Genomic DNA, 19,095 nt, shown 5'->3' with positions numbered 1-19,095 from the left:
TGTGTCTCTGAGATTATCTCCATCCACTTCTCCCATCCATTCAGTTCCTTAGAATCCACGTATAAGTGAGGTCATATGATATTTGTCTTTGACTGACTTATTTCACTTAGCATAATGTTCTCTAGTTCCATCCATATTGTTGCAAAAGGTACTATTTCCTTCTTCTTTATAGCTGCGTAATACTCCATTGTGTAAATGTACCAAAGTTTCTTAATCCAGTCATCTTGCAGGTGATATATTAATAGACTTGGAAAACTAGAAAAGTATCAATAAAACTAACTCACACAACAAACTACATTAGTAAGGTAGGAGGATATAAAAATCAATAATCATGTAACAAGGAATAACCAGGTAGAAGACTTGTTGGAAAATCCAACTTACAATAATAACTTAAAAAAGATAATATACTTAGAAATAAGTATATTAATAAGTGTACAAACCAATAAGAGGAAAACTTTGAAACACCCCTGAAAGACACAAAAGTGTAATAGATAAACAATGGAAAGCATTCCTTGCTTATTGGATAGGTTGACTCAATATTGTAAAGATTTTAATTCTCCCCAAGGTTAATTTATAAATTTAATGCCATCTGAAATAAATGCCAAGTTGTTTGGTTTTTTTTTTTAACCTTTTTAAAAAGTTAATACTAATGTTCATATAGAAAAATAAATGTAAAAATAGCTCAGAAAACTCTGGGGGGGAAAAAAGTAACTATGAGATTTTAGTAGCCCTTTCAGACATTAATATACTCTATAGCGTCCATAATCATAACATTATGATAATAGTGCATGAATAAACAGACAAGTGGGAAAGAACAGAAAGCCCAGAAATAGACCCAAGTGTATATGAACATTAGCATATGATAAAAATAACATTTCCAATAATTGGAGTAAACATGGATTTGTTTTGACAATTTGTTAGTCATTTGGGAAATAATGCACTTGGATCCATAAAAAGCCTATTTAGAAATCCTTTTTAAATAGACGCATTGAACATATACTCACTTAAAAAATTCTGTTGGAATTCAACATTGTTTGCTGAAAAATAAAACTCAGTTTATCTAACCCAGTAGTGAAGTAAATTGAAAACATTTTTAAGCACTCAGGAGATAAGTATATTTTTAAATTACCTTTCATTTAGTGTTTTATAATTTGTATTGCCTTGATTATGAACTGCATTTATCTTTGCCAATTAAAGTGCCCTATTCCTTCTTGTTTTATGATTTTAACAAGTGAATAAATTGTGTAATATTTTATGAGTTTGCTATTTATTAATTAGTAGTGTCTCCTTTTAGATGTTTATGTCTGAATTAACCTGTAATTTTATTTATTTATTTATTTATTTTAAAAAAAGATTTTTATTGGGGGATGGGAACAGCGCTGGGGAATTTGGGGAAGGGGAACAGACAAGTTGCTGTCCTTTTGTTCTTCAGTCTAGTTGTGGAGGACGTTGCTTCACTGGGCCAAGTTGGCACCATCATTGCGCTCTTCCCAGGCGAGGCAGATCAGTCGCCGGCTTCTGGACTGCCACTCACGCTGGCTGCTGGCTACACACGGTAGCCCATGGCAACCCACTGCAGGGGCTGCAGCCTATCTGTAGCCGGTGACTCCTGGCAGCCCAGCTCCAGGTTGAGCTGTTGTTCAGCATCTTAGCTGTAGAGGGCAGCGTCACCTGCCCTCATATGTGGGATCCGAACCGGGTCCCTCTGGCGTTCCAAGGCAGCTCTTAACCAACGTGCCACTCGGCCGGCCCAGAATTAACCTGTAATTTTATTTAACTGATCAAATATTGAAGATTGCTGATAAGATAAAATGTCTCTTTATTTTTCTTTTGAAATGTATTACTCTAATTTGAATCACAGTTTGTTTTTTGGATAGCTAGAATCTTTTTTATTATTTTTTTTATTTTTCAAGTACAGTTGACATTCAGTATTATTTTATATTAGTGTCAGATGTACAACGCGGCGGTTAGACATTCTTCTTATACCTTACAATGTGATCACCCCACTAATACTAGTAATCATCTGTCACTGTGTAAACGTACCACAGTATTATTGACTATATTCCCCTTCCCCTTTTCACCCATCTTCCCACCCCCTTTTTTCTGGTAACCGTTCCTTTGGTCTCTGTTTTCATGAGTCTATTTTTGTTTTGTTTTGCTTTTAGATTCCACATAAAAATGAAATCATTCGGTATTTGTCTTTCTCTGACTTATTTCACTTAGCATAATACCCTCTAGATCCATCCATGTTGTCGCAAATGCAAGATTTCATTCTTTTTTATTGCTGCCTAATATTCCATTGTGTTTACAACAATCTTTATCCATTCATCTTGATGGACACCTATGTTGCTTCCATATCTTGGCTATTGTAACTAATCCTGCAATGAATGAACATGGGGGTGCATATGTCTTTTTGAACTAGTGTTTTCATTTTTTTGTATAAATACCCAGAAGTGGATTTGCTGGGCCATATGGTGTGTCCATTTTTATTTTTTTGGGATACCTCCATACTGTTTTCCATAGGGGTTGCACCAATTTGCAATCCCACCAAGAGGGCACAGGATTTCCTTTTTCTCCACATCCTTGCTAACACGTTATTTGATTTATTGATGATAGCCATTTTGACAGGTGTGAAGTGATATCTCATTATGGTTTTAATTTGCATTTCCCTGATGATTAGTGAAATTGAGCATCTTTTCATATGTCTGTTGGCCATCTGTATGTCCTGTTTGGATAAATGTCTTTTCATGTCCTCTGCCTATTTTTCAATTGGATTGTTTATTTTTTTGTTATTGAATTGTATGAGTTGCTTATGTATTTTGGATATTAACCCCTCATATGCCATTTGCAGATATCTTCTCCCATTCAGTAGGTTGTCTTTTCGTTTTGTTGAAGGTTTTCTTTGCTGTGCAGAAGCTTTTTAGTTTGATGAGGTCCCATTTGTTTATTTTTGCTTTTGTTTCCCTTGCTCCAGGTGATGGATCCAATATGATATTACTCAGACTGATGTCAAGTAGTTTACTTCCTGTTATCTTCTAGGAGTTTTATGGTTTCAGGTCTAATATTTAAGTTTTTTAACCCATTTTGAGCTTATTTTTGTATATGGTGTAAGAGGGTGTTCCAGCTTCACTTTTTTTTGCATGTATCTGTCCAGTTTTCCCAACACCACTTGTTGAAGAGACTGTTGTTACTCCAGTGTATATTTTTACCTCCTTTGTCATAGATTTGTTGACCATATAACTCAGGATTTATTTCTGGGCTCTCTGTTCTGTTCCATTGAGCTATGTGTTTTTGTGGCAGTACCATGCTGTTTTGATTATTACAGCCTTGTAGTATAGTTCAGGGAGCATGATACCTCCGACTATGTTGTTTTTTTCTGAAGATTGCTTTGGCTGTTCAGGGTCTTTTGTTGTTCCATAAAAATTTTAGTAGTATTTCTTCTGGTTCTGAGAAGAATGATATTGGTATTTTGAGAGGAATTGAATTGAATCTGTAAATTGCTTTAGGCAGTATTGTCATTTTAACAATATTAGTTCTTCCAATCCATGAGCATGGTATATCCTTCCATTTATTTGTGTCCTCTTCCATTTCTTTCTTCAATGTCTTAAAGTTTTCAGAGTATAGGTCTTTCACCTTCTTGGTTAAGTTTATTCCTAGGTATTTTATTCTTTTTGATGCAATTGTAAATGTGATTGTTTTCTTCATTTCTCCTCCTGGTTGTTATTAGTGTAATGAAATGTGACAGATTTTTGTATATTAATATTGTATTACTGAATTCTTTTATTCTGTTAATTTGGGGGTGGATTCTTTAGGGTTTTCTATATATAATACTATATATGCCATCCCAAACAAATGCCAAGTTGTTTGTTTCTTTTTTTAACCTTTTTTAAAATGTCATACTAACGTTCATATGAAAAAATAAACATGTAAAACTAGGAAACGTGTAAAACTAGGAAAACTCTGAAAAAAAAAAAGCAACAATGAGAGTTTAGTAGTCCTTTCAGACACTAATATACTGAAATATGTCATCTGCAAATAGTGACAGTTTTACATCTTCATTTCCAGTTTGGATGCCTTTTATTTCTTTTTGTTGTCTGTTTCCTGTGGCTAGGACTTCCAGTATTATATTGAATAATAGTGCTGAGAGTGGACATCCTTGATTGTTCCTTATCTTAGAGGAAAAGCTTTCAGCTTTTCACCATTGAGTAGAATGTTAGCTGTGGTCTTGTCATATAAAGGCTTTATCAAGTTTGAGGTAGGTTCCTTCTATACCCTCCTTATTGGGAGTTTTTATCATGAATGGATGTTGAATTTTGTCAAGTGTTTTTTTCTGCATCTATTGAGATAATATAATTTTTATCCTTTGTTTTGTTGATGTGAATCACATTGTTTTGCGGATTTTGAACCACCCTTGTCTTGCATCCCTGGTGTAAATTTCACTTGATCATGGTATATAATCCTTTTAATGTACTGTTGAATTCAGTTTGTTGGTATTTCACTGAGAATTTTGGCATCTATGGTCATCAAGGATATTGGCCTATAATTCTCTTTTTTTGCGTTGTCTTTGTCTTTTTTTTTTTTTAGATTTTTATTGGGGGATGGGAACAGCGCTGGGGAATTGGGGGAAGGGGAACAGACAAGTTGCTGTCCTTTTTGTTCTTCAGTTTAGTTGTGGAAGATGTCGCTTCACTGGGCCATGTTGGTATTGTGATCATTAGCCACCATCCCATGCGGGAGTCGAACCAGCAGCCTTGTTGTTAAGAGCGCATGCTCTATCCACTGAGCCATCTGAGCGGCAGCTCAGCTCAAGGTGCCGAGTTCAGTCTTAGTTGCAGGTGGGTGTAGCCCACCATCGAACAGGCAATCTTGTTGTTACACCAGGTGAGTCATCCTGCCATCTGTTGGCAGCTCAGCAATAGCTCAGCTCGGGCTAGTGTCACTGGCCCATGTAGGAATCAAACCGGCGGCCCTGTTGCTGAGAGCTCATGCTCTTAAGCAACTCTTAACCAACTGAGCCACTCAGCCGGCCCAAAATTTATTTTTCAATTACCATACAATATTGTATTAGTTTCAGGTGTAAGTTTCATGAATCTTTTCTATTATTTTTCTATTTTCTATTTCATTTATTTTTGCTCTTTATTATTTATTTTTTTTCTACTTACTTTGGGTGTTGTTTCTTCCTCTTTTTCTAGTTTCTTAGTTGTAAATTTAGATTGTTTATTGAGATTTTTCCTGCTTCTTTTTTTTTTAGATTTTTATTGGGGAATTGGGGGGACGAGAACAGTGCTGGGGAACCGGGGGAAGGGGAACAGACAAGCCGCTGTCCTTTTGTTCTACAGTCCAGCCGTGGAGGACATTGCTTCACTGGCCCAAGTTGGCACCATCACTGCGCCCCTCCCGGGCAAGGCAGATCAGTTGCAGGCCTCTGGATGGCCGCCCACAGCGGCTGCTGGCCGCTCACGGTGGCTGCTGGCTACATACGGTAGCCCATGGCAGCCCACCGCCACAGGGGCTGCAGCCTACGCTGTCGCCGGCGACCCACAGCAGCCCAGCCCCAGGTTGAGCTGTTGTTCAGCATCTTAGCTGTGGAGGGCAGCGTCACTGGCCCTCATATGTGGGATCAGAACTGGGGCCCTCTGACGTCCCAAGCCAGTTCCCAACCATTGCGCCACTCGGCCGGCCCTTTTCCTGCTTCTTAGATAGGCCTGTATAGCTATAAACTTCCCTCTTACAACTGGTTTTGCTGCATCCCATGAATTTTGTAATTTTGACTGTTTAATTTTCATTTGTCTGAAGGTAGTCTTTTATTTCCTGCTTCATTTCCTCTTTGATCCATTGGTTGTTTTAGAAGCATGTTGTTTAATCTCCACGTATTTGTATTTTTTCTAGTTGTTTTCATGTAGTTAATTTCTAGTTTCATGCCATTGTAGTCAGAAAATATGCTTGATAGAATTTTAATCTTCTTGAATTTATTGAGGCTTTTTTTGTGGCCTACTATATGATCTATCCTGGAAAATGCTCCATGTGCATTTGAGAAAAATGTGTAGCCTGCAGTTTTTGGATGAAATGCTCTCTAAATGTCTGTCAAGTCAAAGTGGTCTAATAATGGCATTTAAGACCATTATTTTCTTATTAATGTTCTGTCTGGATGATCTGTTCATTGAAGTAAGTGGCGTATTAATGTCCCCAATTATTGTAGTAGTATTGTAAATTTCTACCAGTATGTCCATTAACATTTGCTTTATATACGTGAGAGCTCCTATGTTTCGTGTATAGATATTTACAGTAGTTATAGATCCTCTTTTTGGATTGATCCCTTTTGAAATTATGTAATCTCCTTGGTCTCCTTTTACATTCTTTGTTTTGAAGACTTTTGTGTGATATGAGTATTGCTATCCCAGCTTTCTTTTCATTTCTATTTGCACGGAATATCTTTTTCTATCTCATCACTTTCAGTCTGGGTGTGTCTTTCAATCTGAAGTGAGTCTCTTTTAAGCAGCTTATAGATGGGTCATGCCTTTTGCCCTGTGTCTTTTGATTGGAGCATTTAACTTATTTATTGTACATTTAGAGTAATTATTGGTAGGTATGTGCTTATTGCCATTTTGTTAATTGTTTTTTGGCTGTTTTTGTTGTTCTTCTCTGTCCTTTCTTCTCTTGATCTCTTTCCTTTTGGTTTGTTGGTTTTCTTTAGTGTTTTGATTGGATTCATTCCTCTTCATTTTTTTGTGTATGTTTTGTATGGTTTTGGTTTCTGGTTACTATGAGGCTAATATATATCCATGTATATCTTTAGTAGTCTATTGTAAGCTGATAGGCATTTAAGTTCAGTTGCATTCTAAAAGCACTACATTTTTACTCCTCTCTCTGTTTTTTATATCATGTTTTATATATTTTTGTTTTGTGGTGTCTCCTGATTATTTATTGTAGTTATAGTTAATTTTGCTACTATTGTCTTTTAACCTTACTATTTATTTATTTATTTATTATTATTATTTTTTTTAGCTGAGCCATCCTGCCACCTGTTGGCAGCTCAGTGGCAGCTCAGCTCGGGCCAGGCATCGAACCACTGTTGCTCAGAGCTCAAACCCTTGAGCAAGCTCTTAACCAACTGAGCACTCAGCTGGCCCACTATTTACTTTTTAATTGGTTGATTTACTGTGATTATTGTATATTTGCTTTTGCTAGTGAGATTTTTTTTTTCTTTCCTTTGGCTTCTGATTTCTGATTATGGCCTTTTCTGCATAAAGAAGACCCATTAATATTTCTTGTAAGACTGGTTTAGTGGTGGTTAACTCCTTCAGGTTTTGCTTGTCTGGGAAATTTTCTTTTTTGGGGGGTGGGGGAAATTCTTTATCTCATTTTCAATTCTAAATGATAACCTTGCTGGATAAACTATTCTAGGTTGTAGATTCCCTTTTTGAGCACTTTAAATATCTCTTGCAACCCCCTTCTGGCCCATAAAGTTGCTCCTGAGAAATCAGCTGATAGCCTTATGGGGTTTCCCTTGTATGTGACTTCTTGTTTTTCATTCTTGCTGCCTTTAAAATTGACTCTTTATCCTTAAGTTTTGCTGTTTTGATTACAATATGTTTAGGTGTGGGTCTCTGGGTTTATCTTGTTTGGAATTCACTGTGCTTCCTGGACATAGATGTCTGTTTCCTTCCCTAGATTAGCAAAATTTTCAAATATTATTTCATATAATAGCCTTTCTGCCCCTTTCTCTGTCTCTTCTCCTTCTGGAATCCCTAAAATGCATATGTCAGAACACTGGATGTTATCTCAGAGAACTCTTATATGGTCCTCATTTTTTGAAATTCTTTTTTCATTTTGGTGTTTTGATTGGGTGATTTCCACTATTTTGTCCCCCCAGGTCACTAATCTGTTCTGTATTAACTAATCTGTCGATTCTTTCTAATGTATTTTTTCATTTCCGCTATTGTATTCTTCATCTCTGATTGGTTCTTTATTACATTTTCTATCTCTTTGTTGAAGTACCTCTGAGTTCTTCTATTGTATTTTCAAGTTTGTTGAGCATCCTTATGACTGTTTCTTTGAATTCTTTATCAGGCAAATTAACTTATCGCAGTTTCATTAGGGTTTTTCTCTGGAGTTTTTTCTCATTCCTTCATTTGGGGTATATTTTTCTGTCTTCCCTTTTTGTTTGACTTTCTATGTTTCCTATCAGTTGGGTAGGACAGCTATCTCTCCCAGTCTTGAAAGAGTGATTTCTTAGTAGGCTGTGTGTTGAATATTAATTTTGGCAGGTTGCTCGTAGTTGGAGGAGGTGTGTGCTGTACCTAGTGTGTCACCTGGCCTGAAGGTTGGGTTCCAGGTAGGGTGGCCTGGTGTGTGCATGCTTCCTTGCACTTCTGATCTAAGTGGGGCTGCCTGATGTAAATGGGGGATGCTCTTTGTGCTTTTGGCTTGCTCTGTTGCTTTAACTCTCTGTGGTCAGAGCTGGGGCTGGGCAGGGTTGCTTTGCAATCTCCGCGCCACACCCGCTCCTCCCCTTCTCTGATTGGGGCGGGCCTCTGTGTGGCACCTCAGCACTTTGCTAGTTCTGCTCTGCTTCCAGGCAGTACAGGTCCTTAGGTGCTCAGTCTTGCCCCTCTCCACACATGCTAGTGCCCTGTTGCATAAATTATCCTCAGTCATAACGGTGTGGGCAGGGCTACTCTGCGTGCCTGGTCTCAACGCCCTATGAACTCCGCTCTTTCTCTGGTTAGGGAAGCCTTGCGTGTGTGTGCGCACAGCTGTGCTTTGCTATTTCTGCTCCTCTCCCAGTGGTGCCCTAATTCCCCTGCTCAGTGAAACCCCTTGCACTCGCCCACGCAGCCCTTTCTGTGTGCCCTGTTGCTTTGTCTTCAGTCAGGGTAGGGTCTGAATGGGGCTTCCCTGTGTGCCTGTCTGTCTCCACCCTTTCTCCAGATGGAGCAGCCTTACGTCCTCGCACTGCTGTACTTTGGTAGTTTGCAACTTGCCAGGTGGGGCAGGCGCCCTCATGTGGATGCGTGTACAGCAGCACCCCACTCACTCCATACAGGGCAGCCGGCATGTGGGTGCTGCAGAGTCTGCCTTGGCATTGGCCTTGGGCTGGGCAGGCCCACCTGCTCGTGCAGCAGTGCCGCACTACCTCTGCACTTCCTCTGGACCGGGCAGTCCTGTGTGTGGGTACCACGGTATTTGATAGCTCCCCACTCTTTCTAAGTGGGAGAGCCCCACATCAGTACACAGTAGCACCCCACTGACTGCACTGTCTCTGGACAGGGTTGCTTTGCAGGCAGATACTGAGGTGTTTTGTTGGCTCCGCACTCTCTTCTGGTGGGGGAGCCCCTTGTGTGCACAGCCCAGTGGGAGCGTGAAGCAACACCATGCTGCTCCTGCTGGATCAGTCTCCTGGTGGAGGGGCCTCCTGTGTGCACACTCTCCTGTTTCTGCTGGGTCTGGTGGGACAGGCTTAGCGCCCTGCAGGTGGGCCAGAGAACCTGGATGGGGCTCCTGCTCGGGAAGCATAAACAATGGTCCTTACCCATTCCTCCCGTCTTGGGTTGTTCCATCTTCTCCCGGAACGCCCTCCTGGTTCCCCAGCCTTCTCTATGTGGCCTCTCTCTTGCTTGTTGTGTAGAGGCTGTCCAGTTGGCTCCCAGCTGTCTCTGAGGAGGATTTGCTTTAAGTATAGGTGTGGAGCGGATGTATTCCGTGAGGGGCTAGCTCAGCATCCACCTGTGTCGCCATCTTAGACCACTCCACCCCGGCCTGAATCACATTTTTAACATAGACTTTGAAATGCTCCTATGTGCTTTACTTTTACTAGAAAGGAAATTGTATAAATGAAGTAGTTCTATAGTGGTCACACAAGTATAATATCTAAATCTTAACTGGCTTGAAGAGTCCTCTCTTTTTTAACAGTTTTTCATTACAGCGTCCTCAGGAGATAGGTAAAGAAAGATTATTTGAACCACTGTATTTTTCATTAAGGCTACCTCTTCTTACGTCTTTTATTTTAAATCATTTCCATTTCCCCATATCTTTTTCTCCTTCTCTAGTAGTTTTTTATATACTTTTCAGTCTTGTTTTAAGGAATAGCCGTTCCTTCTTGATTTATTTACTAAAATATCTGTTGACTACCCTGAGTTCTTTTTCATCTTCTTCGTTGCTTCATTACCTTTAAATATTTTTGTTATTGTACATATTATATAATAATTATTTGTTTACATGTCTATTTTCTCATTAGAATGTGAACTTTTTGGGGGTGAGAACTATTTTGTGTGCTGATGTAATAATATTCAGTAGCTGTAGCTGTTTGTTTAAAGAATTAATGATTAAAACTTTCAAACACACTTAATGATTTTAATACTATGGAACATATTGTGAACTATGTTATGTGAACTCATCAAAAACTAGGTGTAGGACTGGCCGAGTGGCGCGTGGGTTAAGAGCTGGCTTAGGACGCCAGAGGGACCCGGTTTGGATCCCACAGATGAGGGCCAGTGACACTGCCCTCTACAGCTAAGATGCTGAACAACAGCTCAACGTGGAGCTGGGCTGCCGTGAGTCGCCGGCGACGGCGTAGGCTGCAGCCCCTGCTGCAGTGGGTTGCCATGGGCTACCATGTGTAGCCAGCAGCCAGCGTGAGCGGCCAGCAGCTGCAGTGAGCGGCTGTCCAGAGCCGGCGACTGATCTGCCTCGCCTGGGAAGAGCGCAATGATGGTGCCAACTTGGGCCAGTGAAGCAACGTCCTCCACAGCTAGACTGAAGAACAAAAGGACAGCAACTTGTCTATTTCCCTTCCCCCAATTCCTCAGCACTGTTCCCATCCCCCAATTCCCCAATTTAAAAAAAAAACAAAAACAAAAAAAGCTAGGTATAAAGACTACAGATATGGGAATTTAATTTTGTCAATATTTATATCAGATATTCCTTAACATTTTTTGAGCTTTCTGATTAGGAAAATATACTAGTTGTAGAAGTTATGTATAACATTTGTTTCTCTTTTCATTTTAGGAAAAACTGATAAAATATGCAACAGATAGTGAAACAGTGGAACCAGTTATCTCACAGTTGGTGACAGTGCTTTTGAAAGGTTGCCAAGATGCAAACTCTCAAGCTCGGCTGCTCTGTGGGGAATGCTTAGGAGAGCTGGGGGCAATAGATCCAGGTCGACTAGATTTCTCAACAACTGACACCCAAGGAAAAGATTTTACATTTGTGGTAAGTAATGGTAATTTGGAATGACAAGTTCTCTGTCCTATTGAGGTTTCTGTATTCCATTTACAAAGAACTATTCAGCTTATCCTTAGTGGAACTTGATCTAAACTAGAGAATGTAGGTAACTTGTGAGTTTATTTTTTAATCCTATTGCAGAGATCTTTAGCCAAAAACATTGAAGTTTGAGCCCAGTCTAGTATGCTGTATTCTTTTTTTTTTTTTAAGATTTTTATTGGGGAATTGGGGGAAGGGAAACAGACAAGTTGCTGTCCTTCTGTTCCTCAGTCCAGTTGTGGAGGACGTCGCTCCACTGGCTCAAGTAGGGACCATCATTGCGCCTCCTGGGTGGGGCACATCAGTCACCGGCCTCTGGACGGCCGCTCATTGCGGCTGCTGGCCACTCACACTGGCCGCCGGCTACACACAGTAGCCCACGGCAACCCACCTGCCGTCGCCGGCGACTCACGGCAGCCCAGCTCCAGGTCGAGCCGTTGCTCAGCATCCCAGCTGTAGAGGGCAGTGTCACCGGCCCTCACAAGTGGGATCCAAACTGGGGCCCTCTGGCATCCCAAGCCAGTTCTTAACCAATGCGCCACTCAGCCGGCCCTGCTGTATTCTTTTAAATAAGGTTCCTAACCTAATTTTGACAAATATTTAAAACTTAATTATTTAAATATTACTATTTAAACACTATTGCTAAGTGTTTCCATGAGAAACTAATTTCCCAGGGTGTTCTAATAGTGTGTGTGTAAAGTTTCTGTGATCAAATGAGTTGGGAAATCTTATAAAACAAAATTAACAGAACTTTTAATATACCAGAGGTGCCAAAAAGATGTATACACATTTTAAGAGATGTTAGCTATGCTCAAGCAGTAGTTCGCCATAATCAGAAGTGTCTGGACGCTGATGGTTACCACTTTGAGCACCCATTGGAATTGCAGAAGACAAACGTGACTTGTATTCATCTTTTGTTAATCGGTATACACTGAGTACACTAAGTATTAAAATTAATACAGTTTTTTCCTTTCTTAAAATGTGGGGGCTGGCCGAGTGGCTTATTGGTTAAGAGTTGGCTTGGAAGCATGAGCTCTGAGCAGTAGGGCCGCCGGTTCGGATCCTACATGGGCCAGTGACACTGCCCCATACAGCTAAGATGGTGAACAACAGCTCAACCTGGAGCTGGGCTGCTGTGAGTTGCCAGTGACAGTTTAGGCTGCAGCTGGGCTGCAGTGGGCTGCCATGAACTATTGTGAGCAGCCAGCATGAGCGACTGGAGGCGTGGACTGCCGTGCGCGGCCGTCCAATGGCTGGTAACCGATCTGCCTCAGCCGGGAAGAGCACAATGATCACAATACCAACATGGGCCAGTGAAGCGACGTACTCTAGAACTAGACTGAAGAACAAAAGGACAAGCAAGTTGTCTGTTCCCCTTCTCCTATTCCCCAATGCTGTTCCCTCCCCCAATTCCCCAATAAAATCTTAAAAAAAAAAAATGTGTATACATTTTCTCGGCACCCTCTGTGTTGGTGCACATTGTGATCCTCCAAGAGAAGGTTATGTTAAAATTATTTCTCGGAACATCTCAAATGACCAGGGTTCCACAGAATGTAATTTAGGAAAGGAGATATATGCAATTTTCTAAGAGTTAAACAACAAAAAATGAAAATTATTGGAGCTATACAAAAGTTGAACGATTCTAATATACCTTATTTATAAATAGCCTTAAAACCTTAGATTTGGCTTCTTAGCTACAGATTACATTTTAGCCTTGGTACCAAACTCAGTTTGAATCTTACTGTCCTTTCCTTTTCTAAATTAACTTCACTTAGGTAATTAAGTTAAATTCACAATGGAAGACACAGTATGGTTTAGAAAAATTGATACAAATTATCCTTGAATTTTTCTTGTTTTTATTGAGACTGGAGTAGAAGATTCCAGCTTTGCCTATGGATTATTGATGGAACTAACAAGAGCTTACCTTGCATATGCAGATAATAGCCGAGCTCAAGACTCAGCTGCTTATGCCATTCAGGTAAGGGTTCACAGTCATTACTGGCTTTACATTGGGTTCTAGTAAGAAAGCTGTAAATCCTATACTCTGGAAACTCTTAGTTGTTTAATTCTCATTTTCATTATCAAAGTAATACAAGTTCATGATAAAAATTTCAGAGTACAGAAATGTACCCTCTTAACAGATTATTATAGTTACTTTGAACATTTTTTATGTATATTTAAATATATATGTTTTGTCCACCAAACTAGGAGATCATATTACTTATGATGTTCTCTAACTTGATTTTGTGTTTCATTGTCTATCTTGGGTAATTTTCTGTGTCAGTACAATTCATTTTTTTCAAAAATTTAATATTCAATATGAAAATACATTTTATTTAAGATATTTAACTCAGGTTGTGTTTAATGTTTTGCTTTAATCTTAAAAATGATTTAGAGAACGTACTTATTTCTGCATGCTTGAGTGAATATATCAATAATATATATACTCAGAAATTAAAATATGTCTCAGAGCAAGTACAGAGTTTACATTTGATAAAAATAAGTTTCACCAGTTTATATCCCCTTATATCCACTTAACAAATCTGTCTTTTATCAAAGTTGTAAATGTTTGTCAGTGTGACAGATGAAAATGGTGGTATTTTAATTTGCATTTAAGTATGAGAGAGGTATAACATCTTTTACATATTTACTGCTTTTTTGTGAATTTTCTCTAGGTATTAGTCTATTCTTTATTGATATTTAAGACCTATTTTGGTATAATGGAAATTACCTCTTTGTCTATCATACATTTAATAAATATTTTTCCAGTTTGACTTTCATTGCCTTTCTTCAAGTTTTTTTTGTTTTTGTTTTTTGTTTTTCAATTAGAAGTTTCTTTGTTTTGTTAGATGTTCAGGTCTGGCATTCGTGGTAGGTCTGAATTACAGACAAATATTTGGAAATTTTTGTTCTTGAGATGGTGCTTAAAACTGTGATTCTGGATGAGATGATCAAGAGAAGGAGTATAGATAAACAGGTTCTAGCAATTAAGACCTGAACAATGACACGTCAGTGGGAAGAGGGAACAAGTAATAAGTATAATAACTTAAGGGTTTAGAATCGACCATTGGCTATAGTAACATAAAGGTCATTGGTGATTTTGACAGAGTGGTTTCAGTGGACTATAGAAAGCCTAGTAGAGTTTTTTTTAAGATTTTTTTATTGGGGAATTGGGGGATAGGAACAGTGCTGGGGAATTGGGGGAAGGGAAACAGACAAGTTGCTGTCCTTTTTGTTCTTCAGTCTAGTTGTGGAGGACGTTGCTTCACTGGCCCAAGTTGGCACCATCATTGTGTTCTTCCCAGGCGAGGCAGATCAGTCGCTGGCTTCTGGACAGCCGCTCACACTGGCTGCTGGCTACACACGGTAGCCCATGGCAACCCACTGCCACAGGGGCTGCAGCCTACGCTGTCGCCGGCGACCCACAGCAGCCCAGCTCCAGGTCGAGCTGTTGTTCAGCATCTTAGCTGTGGAGGACAGTGTCACTGGCCCTCACATGTGGGATCTGAACCAGGTCCCTCTGGCATCCCAAGCTAGCTCTTAACCAATGTGCCACTTGGCCAGCCCCTGTTATAGTATTTTTAAGAATACATGGGAAGAGAGGAATTAGAGAAATTGGAACAACTCTTGAGGCGTGTTGCAGAAGAATGGGGTAGTAGCTGGGGAGAAAGGAATAGAGATGGGAAATAACATATTGCTTGGGAACAACTCAGCAGAGAGGAGAAAAGTGATGTAGGCGAGAAATGATGTAATACTATTTTAAGTTGTAAAGAGATGTGGAATGTAGTGTAGAAGTGGAAGGGGTAAACTTAATTAACAGCAAAAACAATTGATCTATAGTAACAAGAGAAAGCAGAGCATGTGACCTAGATACCGATATTGCCCAGCTGGGTAGATATGAGAATGGAAGTGGTAGAGGTCTCTTCTGATTGCTTCTGTTTTCTCAGTGAAATATGAAGCAAGCTCCACAGTTGTGAATGTATTAGTGTTTTTAAGGGTATAAGTGGTCCCGAAACCAAAGAGTTAGGGAATTGCTGATCTACTGAGTCCATCTGGAGGTTTATGAAGAGGGCTCACCCAGGCAAGGCTGGCTTCAAGTAACATTGTAATAACACTTCAAAGGTAAATGGAGATGAGTTTGGGATATTTGCATCTTATTTTCAAAATTTTAAGCTCAGTATCTTACATCTAGAATTTGAGATATCTTGAATTTTTGAGCTATTTAGGATTTGTAGTTGCTTTCATTAAAATTCAAAAAAGGTCAACTTCTAAGAATTATGCTTCTGTAAATACAAAAAATTTCAATTTTTTCTTCCAAACTCTTAATCTTATATTTCAATACATATTTTATCTAGAACACAAATTGCATGTTCAGGTACTACCACAGTTTTGTGACCTTGTCATGTAAATGATTCTAAGCAAGTTCACAAGCCCCAAATTTTAGAATTCTATGTAGTTTTCTATGTATTTTTTAACTATAATGTGTAGAATGTTGATGAATTTAAAGATTTATCTGCTTCATTGTGGATTTACAAATGTGAAATAATGTGTTTGTAGGAATTACTTTCTATTTATGACTGTAGAGAGATACAGACTGGCAGCCCAGGTCACCAGCTGTGGAGGAGATTCCCTGAACATGTTCGGGAAATACTGGAACCTCATTTAAATACCAGGTCGGTAGACTTGTTAAAACTATTTTCATAAAATTGTTTGACCTTTATAAAATTAATTTTATTTGATAAAGTTTATTAGCATTCAAAGTAGTTTGGTTTTTTGTGGTTTTTTTTTGGTTTTTTTGTTTGTTTGTTTTTGTTTTTAGCTGAGCCGTCCTGCCACCTGTTCGCAGCTCAGTTCGGGCCAGGAATTGAACTGGCAACTCTGTTGCTCAGAGCTTGCACTCTTGAGTGAGCTCTTAACCAACAGAGCCACTCGGCCAGCCCTCTAAAGTATTTTTAATATGTTCTAATATGCATTTTCCCTGTGATTTATGTATATAATCTTGTCCAAATGAGAAAAGTACAGTTTACTCAATGATTAAATTCTATAACTTTAAGTATTTAGACAAATTTATGGAAGCTAAAAGGATTAACTTTTTGTAATTCAACTGTTAGTACTTTGAAAGAATCTCCTTTAAGTTGAGTATGAGTTGAAGCTTTTTTTTTTTTAAGATTTTTTTTATTGGGGAATTGGGGGAGGGGAACAGCGCTGGGGAATTCGGAGAAAGGGGAACAGACAAGTTGCTGTCGTTTTGTTCTTCAGTCTAGTTCTGGAGGACATTGCTTTACTGGACCATGTTGGTATTATCATTGCGCTCTGTCCGGGTGAGGCAGATCGTTTGCTGGCCTCTGGACGGCCACTCACGGCAGCTCTTGGCAGCTCACACCAGCTGCCTGCCAGCCGCTCACACTGGCTGCCAGCCACACACTGTAGCTTATGGCAGCCAACTGCAGCAGGGCCTGCAGCCTACGCAGTCGCCGGCGACTCACAGCAGCCCAGCTCCAGGTTGAGCTGTTGTTCACCATCTTCGCTGTAGAGGGCAGTGTCACTGGCCCCCATGTGGGATCCGAACTGGGGCCCTGCTGCTCAGAGCTGGCATCCCAAGCCAGCTCTTAACCAACGCACCACTTGGCTGGCCCAGAGTTGAAGCATTTGATAAGTGTAATTAATTCAGAAATTTAAGAGTCTAGAGCTAGTCTCAAATCCTTTAGTAACCCCAATTAGATTTTTGGGGCTGGTTGAGTGGCTCAGTTGGTTAAGAGCTCGCTCAAGAGTTTGAGCTCTGAGCAACAGCAATTCGAGTCCTGGCCCGAGCTGAGCAGCCACTGAGCTGCCAACAGGTGGCAGGATGGCTCAGCTTAAAAAAAAAAAAAAATCATGAGAGAAGAGATTTTCAACCCTAAATGATTTTTTCTCATGAAGAGATTGTCTTCCTCTACTTTTAAAAAAGTATTTTCTAATATTTTTTTCCATTTTAATAACTTAGGACTGATTAAAACACATAAATTATAAAGGATTTTTATTGGTAAACTGTAATTTTAGGTACTCTAGGTCACATGCTTATTAGATATGTGACCTTTACTTCTTTGAGCCTTAGTACCATGCCTAGACTTGTAGTAAAATTCTTTATAAAAGCTCTTAAGTATGTGCGCATGCTTATTTGCTGTTGGGTTGTCGGAAAATTCATGACGCATTTTTGTAGCGAAAAACATAGGATAAATACATCATGACTTTTCTGACAACCCAATAGTTACTTTTTCATATTTAGAAACCTTTTAAACATCATTTTATTTTTATGAACAGCATTATTTAAAGACATATTTGAGGGCTGGCCGAGTGGCTCAGTTGATTAAGAGCTCGCTCAAGAGTGTGAGCTCTGAGCAACAGCAGTTCGATGCCTGGCCCGAGCTGAGCAGCCACTGAGCTGCCAACAGGTGACAGGATGGCTCAGCTAAAAAAAAAGAAAAGATATATTTGATTAGTATAAAATAAAAGTCTATAGTTAAAACTTGGTTTTTCTTTTTTGAGGATTCCACGCTTCTTCATTTCTTTATATTTTATAGCACCTATGGATTGATGCTGAAGAGTTTCTGTGACCTCGTGCAAAGTTTATAGCCTTTCGGAGTCACATAGATCTAAATTTGAATCTTGGCTCTGCATTCGCTAGCTCTAAAGACTTGGGCAAGTTACTTAACATTTCCAAGTCTCAAGTTTCTCATCTTGAAAATGTAGATAGCCTTCCTTCCCTTGGATGGTCATTGTTAGGAATAAAGAAGATGGCATTAAAACATACCCAGTGCTTAACATTTAATTAATACTCAAGTAAATAATTATTCAGTTTCAGCTTTTTGAATAAATTCCTTGCTTTTTTGCGAGGGGTAGGGTGGCTATTGCCTACTTCATATGAAGTAGAAGCCAACATTTTGGCCTATTTGCTACTTCATTTAATTTTTCATAAGAAGCCAGCATTGTCTGCCTACTTGTTATTCTTTCATAAAAAGTGACATTTAAGTGGTCATTTATAAGAGTAATCTTAGCAAAGCAATGAGAATGCTTATGATCCTTCTACTTTTATATCTGAGAGCTTGAAGGAACCTTTCAGATGGTCCCTCAGTGGTAGAGTTTAGGAGCTTTATGTGTGGCTGGGATCTGAAATTGTCTCCTCATAAAAATAAGAGGTCAACAGAGGGCAATATTAATGGAGTTGATGCACATTTGTTTGAAAGCTTCTGTAGGAAACATCAGATTGGTACATCTGGTGAAGACAGTGGCAATGGAGTGGGTAGAGGATATCACCAAGAGAGTGCTTGAAGTGAAGGACCATGGAGACCAAGCTGGTTAGGAAAAGCGGTAATGAAAGGAAGGTATTATAAATCAGGAGAGTTTAGCAGGGTCAAGGGACAAAAGATGAGAGAGAACTGATGTGTAGAGTAACTGGGTGAAAGACCTGGAAATTTGGGCAACTATGGCCCTATATAGAGTAAGGTGTCTAAATAGTTAATTTTGGAAGTGACAGAGTTTCTTTGTATTGTCAAGGGAGTCCTGATAAAGAAAGAAGTAGAAGAGAAAGTCATTGAGAAGGTTTGAATTTGATTAGATGGTCCAGCCGGACATTTAAGTCACTCAGGATGATAAGACTTGAGGAAGAAAGAAAACACTGAGTCATATACTAAAGTTATAAATCAGTTTGGTAATCAAGGAGTTTGGTAGATGCCCATAATGAGGAGTAGAGAACAGGATACCTGGGTGGCTTGAAGCGCAAAGGAAAGTTCAAAGAAGGGAGTTTGAAGGATATGAAAGGAACATTGAGGAGGAGGAGGAGGAGGAGGAGTC

The 19,095-nt window shown here is 39.4% G+C and overlaps 1 protein-coding gene across 3 annotated transcripts in view; it reads left to right on the top strand.

Moving 5' to 3' along the window:
* ATR (ATR checkpoint kinase) overlaps nucleotides 1-19,095 on the top strand; it is a 134,974-nt gene that overhangs the window by 48,926 nt on the left and 66,953 nt on the right. For all 3 annotated transcript variants that reach the window (XM_019656932.1, XM_019656933.1, XM_019656934.1), the window contains exons 22-24: nucleotides 11,008-11,214; nucleotides 13,130-13,243; nucleotides 15,823-15,938. In XM_019656932.1, the coding sequence (XP_019512477.1) occupies nucleotides 11,008-11,214; nucleotides 13,130-13,243; nucleotides 15,823-15,938 (437 nt within the window). The remainder of the gene's footprint in view (nucleotides 1-11,007; nucleotides 11,215-13,129; nucleotides 13,244-15,822; nucleotides 15,939-19,095) is intronic.

This window comes from Hipposideros armiger, unplaced genomic scaffold (assembly GCF_001890085.2).
Source record: "Hipposideros armiger isolate ML-2016 unplaced genomic scaffold, ASM189008v1 scaffold_270, whole genome shotgun sequence".
Classification (NCBI taxonomy): Eukaryota; Metazoa; Chordata; class Mammalia; order Chiroptera; family Hipposideridae; genus Hipposideros; species Hipposideros armiger.
The sequence above is the reverse complement of the archived record's forward strand: the minus strand, read 5'-3'. Positions and strand labels throughout refer to the sequence as shown.